This window comes from Habropoda laboriosa, unplaced genomic scaffold (assembly GCF_001263275.1).
Source record: "Habropoda laboriosa isolate 0110345459 unplaced genomic scaffold, ASM126327v1 scaffold88, whole genome shotgun sequence".
Taxonomy (NCBI): Eukaryota; Metazoa; Arthropoda; class Insecta; order Hymenoptera; family Apidae; genus Habropoda; species Habropoda laboriosa.
The window spans coordinates 642,955-649,328 of record NW_017100219.1 but is presented as its reverse complement, the minus strand read 5'-3'; the positions used below and the strand labels follow the sequence as shown (position 1 = coordinate 649,328).

The window sequence follows — 6,374 nt, the reverse complement described above, 5'->3', positions numbered from 1 at the left end:
GAAGAGGAGCGTAGAACCGATCGCGATTGGCCAAGAACAACCTCCCGTAAAAGGGTTTGTCTGCTGTCCCAGTTTTCACAGCCGCGTTTATACACTCTCGCCTGCCTTCCCTTCGTATGCAAATTCACACTGTTTCGTAATAGCGCTTCTTGTCCTTCTGTTCTCCTGTTGGAGGACACGCTTGAATATCGTTTCAGCTTGAAAAGATGAGCAAGTATGTGTAATACATAGGCTGGTGCTTGTAAAAGTGCGATGTAATTCGAATGAATTCAACTCGTTTCGATTCCGTTCCATTCAAGTCGATGAAATTCCAATTCCGTTTATCAGATTCGATTCCTTGCCGATGTTTCGCGTGGTATAATCAATTTTATTTTTAGGATAGTGCCTTAGATGGAAGTTTGAAAAATTATTTTTTGAGGACTGTTTAGGTTTGCTGTTTGATAATTTTCTCAATATTTTCTAGGTTTGCTATTTGATAAATTTCTCGATACTTTTTAGCTTTCCTATTCGATAAATTTCTTAATACTTTTTAGCTTTGCTATTCGATAAATTTCTTGATACTTTTTAAGTTTGCATTTCGACAAAGTTTTCAATACTTTTTAGATTTGCTATTCGATTAATTTCTCAGTACTTTTTAGGTTTGCTATTCGATAAATTTCTTGATACTTTTTAAGTTTGCATTTCGGCAAAGTTTTCAATACTTTTTAGATTTGCTATTCGATTAATTTCTCAGTACTTTTTAGGTTTGCTATTCGATAAATTTCTTGATACTTTTTAAGTTTGCATTTCGGCAAAGTTTTCAATACTTTTTAGATTTGCTATTCGATTAATTTCTCAGTACTTTTTAGGTTTGCTATTCGATAAATTTCTTGATACTTTTTAAGTTTGCATTTCGGCAAAGTTTTCAATACTTTTTAGATTTGCTATTCGATTAATTTCTCAGTACTTTTTAGGTTTGCTATTCGATAAATTTCTTGATACTTTTTAAGTTTGCATTTCGGCAAAGTTTTCAATACTTTTTAGATTTGCTATTCGATTAATTTCTCAGTACTTTTTAGGTTTGCTATTCGATAAATTTCTTGATACTTTTTAAGTTTGCATTTCGGCAAAGTTTTCAATACTTTTTAGATTTGCTATTCGATTAATTTCTCAGTACTTTTTAGGTTTGCTATTCGATAAATTTTTTAAAAACTTTTTAGGTTTGCTATTCGATTAATTTCTCAGTACTTCTCAGGTTTGCTATTCGATAAACATAAAAACCTTTTAGGTTTTCTATTCGATAAATTTCTCAATATTTTCTAGGTTTGCTATTTGATAAATTTCTTAAAAACCCTTTAGGTTTGCCCTTCGATAAATATCTCCATACTTTTTAGCTTTGCTATTCGACAAACTCGATACTTGCGAGCAGGAGTGTACGTAAGAATGACGGGAGATATAGTTGACGTTCGATTAAGTTTGCGACGTGATTTTATAATGCATTCTGATGGAAATACGAAGCGTTGCGAAATGAGATCACAGGTTATGAAACATCCTGTACGTTCGTTATGGTATATCAGATGAGATCGTGTGTATTGAGTGAAAAATCACGGAGTGACGAGAGGTTGTTGTAAGACGACAAATGACACATCGAGCGCAAAACCGCGAACCGTGTTCTGCGATCGATAGAGCGAACGATTAATAATTCCGAGGACGTTCCGTGCGAATAACAATTCGTCTGGTCGCGGAAATCCAATTGATAGAATTGTATTTCATGTTGGTGTGAAAAATAATGGATCGCGATAATGGCACAGACAGTCTCTCTTCCGTTTTAATCTTGTTCGCAACGTTGAATCAGCTTATGGCGCGCGGCACGCCACGCGTGATTATAAATTCGTGGTTAATTGAACGTGAATAGGTACAGGTGGAAACACGACAGGAAACGACGCGACGATAATTAGAGTTTCTATCGGTGTTTGGGAAAAAGCTTGAAAAAACAACGGTTGAACCGGTTTAACTATATCGAGAGAAATTTTCGAACGGTCGGGACCGTTCGCGTTAATTTGCATCTCGAAGAACGCGGCGCGCGTTTTGTATTCCGATCTCGTTAACTCGACGCGAAAGTAGGTCACGTTGTGCTGTTCCAACGAAACGAACGTACCACGGATAAGGTGAATTAATTCGTGAGCTACGCGGGCTCTTTAAAACACTAGAATTCTCCTCCCTCCCCCCTTTCCAGTAATTTAAGGTATTGAACATCGTGGCGCTTTGATGATGCGACTTTAATGGTGATCAATGGTTTCACCTTCTTACCGAGAAGTTTACATCTTCATTTAGGAGAGTTTGAAAGCCTTCGGTTCTTGAATTTACAAGTGTTCGAACTTTCGGATATTCGAATTTTCAAAGTTATGCAGTCGCAAATATCTGAATTTTTGAATATTAAAATTTTCAAATTCTCAAATATTCAAATTCTCAAATATTGGAATTCTCAAATATTGGAATTCTCAAATATCCGAATTCTCAAATATTGGAATTCTCAAATATCCGAATTCTCAAATATCCGAATTCTCAAATATCCGAATTCTCAAGTATTCAAATTCTCAACTATTGAAATTCTGAAATATTGAAATTCTCAAATATTCAAATTCTCAAATATCCGTATTCTCAAATATTCAAATTCTCAAATATCCGAATTCTCAAATATCCGAATTCTCAAATATTCAAATTTCCAAATACCAAAATTTTCCAAGTTTAATTTCAAAATCTTCTACTCACCCGCAAGTGCAGAGTTCGCAGATGCACTGCTCCTTCAGAGGAATCTTGGACAGTATATCGGGCAGCTTTTCAGGCTGGAGATCGTCTCCTTCGAGAGAGTCCGGCGTCTGATCTCCTCTCCTAGGCTTCTCTTCGGGTTTCGTCGGTCTTTCCTCCGGTCGACTAGGTTTTCCAGCGGCTGGCCTATCCTCAGGTCTCTCTGGAACCTTCGGCTTCTCCTCGGGTCGAGCAGGCTTCCTCAGAGTCGTTTCTTCGGGTCGTGGCGCCTTGCCAGGTCCTCTTTCTTCAGGGCGACTTGGTTTCCCTGCTGCTGGCATGGGCTTCGTTGCCGGGGAAACATAGTCCCGTGGCTTTTCCGGCGTCTGTGGCCTGGCGCCAGTTGGTCTACATAGAAACAGACAATTTCCAATATTTCGTGAAATTTACTTTGATATTCTGCCATGAAAGTAAGCAGGTAATCGTTTATCTTTCTCTTGGCAATGAGAATTCCAACGACGATATTCTGTAGAATCTTAAGCTTCGTTAAAATCTCCAAGTTGACAATGGAAATTTATTCTCAATTTTCTGTATCTCCATACTTTGAGATCGTGCCTTTAAACGTGTATTAAAGTTACACTTTCAACGGGTATTAGAGAATTGAAAATCCACATTTCACACATATACAGTATTGTAATTCGTATAATTTTTAGTACACAATTACTCGTGTATTTACAGATTTCTGTTTCACGTGTATTTAAACACATATCCCTATTTTATTTCCTGTAATTTTTAATATAATACACGAATGCCGGTGTATTCCCGTACACTTACCCGAGTAAATTGCGGAAACAAAATGTGCCTGTACAAACTGCCAGGCTGCAGATAACAATAACAAATTTTGACATAATACAACGAAAATGGGGATTTATAAAAGAGATAAATACACGTGAAATGCAGATCCATAAATTCACCCGTATTAAAAATTGCGCAAATTAAAATACGTTACCTGTACCTAATATGGAACATCGCAATATCTCCGAAAATAACGAAAGGCGATCATATTCAAATTTTACCTTCACTTACAAATCTGCCAAATTTCCTAAGTATTTCGTATCATTCACCACTTTTTCAAATCGTCGCATTTTTACCATAACTCCAAATCACTCAAACTTTTACATAGTTAACTATTAACCCCTTAACACGTTCCGTGCCGGACCGATTTTCGGTGACTTTCCGTTCACGCCGCGTGGGTCGTATGCGCCCCACGTTGTCCAGACTAACAGTTTTGCTTTTCACCCTATGTGTCTTCCAATATTTATAAGACTGCAAAAATCGTTGTCATCGAGAAAAAGGTAACGTTTAAGATACGCTACAGAGCGAAGGAAAAATTGCTCTTTCAACAAATTATCGCCATAGTTACACAGAAAAGGCCGAAATATCAAATGGCCTGAACGGAAAGTCCAGAGTGGGGCGTATGCGACTCACGCGGCACGGGACGTGTCAACCCATGATTTTCTTTTCAAGCGTCAGCCAATTACTGTTTTAGCACTGTATCTGTAAGAAATGCGAGATTTCGGCGGCGAAGTGGTGGCCTGGATTTTGTCACCCAGGAAGAGAAAGCGCGCGGGTACCTGAGGGTGCCATAAACTAAGCCCTTTCCCCGGAAAGTCGAACGAGGGGGCTCCAACGGTTTTCGGAGCGAATACGACGCGGAGAGGACACTTTGGAAATAGATTTCGAGCGAGACGGACACCGAAGAACTTAGCAGTCGCTCATCGCTATACTTTAATACATTTTTGGTTAATACCCTATCATGTGTTAAATCTATAGTCGGGGCCACGATATAGCGAGGTCGTAAAATCGGTCAGACGTCAAAGTAAACATGTTTTAGCTGCCGGAACCCGAAAATTGACAGAGATACGAGCAGATAAGTACTTGAAACCATTGTCAGGACCGTACGAAGAATTCTTGTATCCAGCGAAAGTCAACTGATTCTAATATACTTACTGAAAACTGCATGCAGCTAGGACAAATTAGGGTTTCTCCCTCTGGGGGAAGCCGCTTTTGGAAGTACGGTTACAGGTAAAGGTCTTATTGATGTCTTTAGCATCTTAGTTTATCTACTCGTGTTATATACAGATAGAAAGTGCAAAAAGATTGTGTAGCTTAATATTAACATATTTTCCATTTGTAAATGAAATACCATTTTCTACTTGAAGTACCAAAGTTTATTGTTGGAACCCTCAAACAGACTGCAACACACGGCCTTGAGTGCCGCAACATCAATCGATGCCGATTCTTCAGAGTTTAATTTACGACCTCGCTATATCATGGCCCCAACTATACATTTTTAATAGTTACGATAACAATATTTCGTCCCTTTCTAATTTTCTTCCTAAGTCTCTCCTGAGTTAAACAGTTAGATATTTGACGGTCTGCCCGAGTTTCACGAGATAAACTGTCATTATAAAAAATAGTTTCGTACACTTAACAATTGCCTTAATTATCGTAAACAAAAAGAAAACAGAATATCTCGAATATCACCGAAATTCCCACCGCGATAACTAGAAACCCCCTGAAATTCTCGTAAAGCTCGCGTAACGTTACTACGAACGGTGTGCTTGAATCAGTCGTACCCAAGCTCGAGCAAGATTACCTCTCACATTTGATTGCACGAGACGCTTAACTATCTTGTTCGGTTGCCTTAAGGAGCGCTTAATTGCGGGATATTACCTCTTACGTGGTTCGTGCAATTAAGCAGCCGCGATCGCGTGCTAATTCGCGGCGAAAATTTCTCTCGGCGTTTTCTCGTGATAATTTCGGCCGCGACTCGAGCTCGTAAACTCTTTACGAGGTTCCTTCTTCCTTCCCCACCGCGTAACAGCGAAACTGCGCGGACAAATCACGCGTAAGGAACGCGCTACCGAACCAAATAAAATTTCTTCGCGTTCCTCCCATTTCCTTTTACGGCCTACGCTCTGTACCGGCTGTAAAATTCAGCGGCGCGGCGGCGCCGTGATAAGTCCGTGATGAAACGATCTTTCTCCCCTCTTTCATTGTCGTCTATTTACTCTCCCGTCTCGACTGGCGAGACCGGCCCTTCCTTCCGCGCCCACGAAACTCGAATTAATTCTAATCTGATTTCGTGAGCGATAACAGAGGATGTTTTGCGCGTTTCACGGCGAACGTTCGAGGGACTTACTCGTCCAGTTCCGCCGAGTAGAAAGCCCTCGACGTACGCCGTTTCGTTGAGAAAACAGAATCGAAGCTCGGAAGTCGGTTGTGAAGCGATTAAAACACGGACTCTCCCTTTGGTCCGATTTACGTTTCCTTTGAGAAGTGTTGAAACGGCAATATTTGAAGCATGCGTAAACCATTCCCGGTTCCCAGTTATCTGCGGAATTAGCTTTTAGCTTTTAGAGTATCGGAGACCAGATTCCATTACCTTTGGATTTTCCACGCTCACTGGTTCCTGGTTCGAACAGGAGTTTGATACACGTACGAGAGTTCGTGGTAATCTCAGGATAGTGTTCCAGTAGCTACGTGGAATTACGCAGAGTTCTCGATATACGTTAAGGTAATCCTTCCTGCATACCCACCTACGTAGAAGCTGCGAGTAGATCAAAGAGGGTATTGTAGAGAGA

General features: G+C 39.9%; 1 protein-coding gene across 1 annotated transcript in view; it reads right to left on the bottom strand.

Annotated features, from left to right (window-relative positions):
* LOC108570994 (titin) overlaps positions 1–6,374 on the bottom strand; it is a 42,329-nt gene that overhangs the window by 15,607 nt on the left and 20,348 nt on the right. Inside the window, exon 3 of the mRNA XM_017932939.1 lies at positions 2,752–3,135. Coding sequence (XP_017788428.1) covers positions 2,752–3,135 — 384 coding nt within the window. The remainder of the gene's footprint in view (positions 1–2,751; positions 3,136–6,374) is intronic.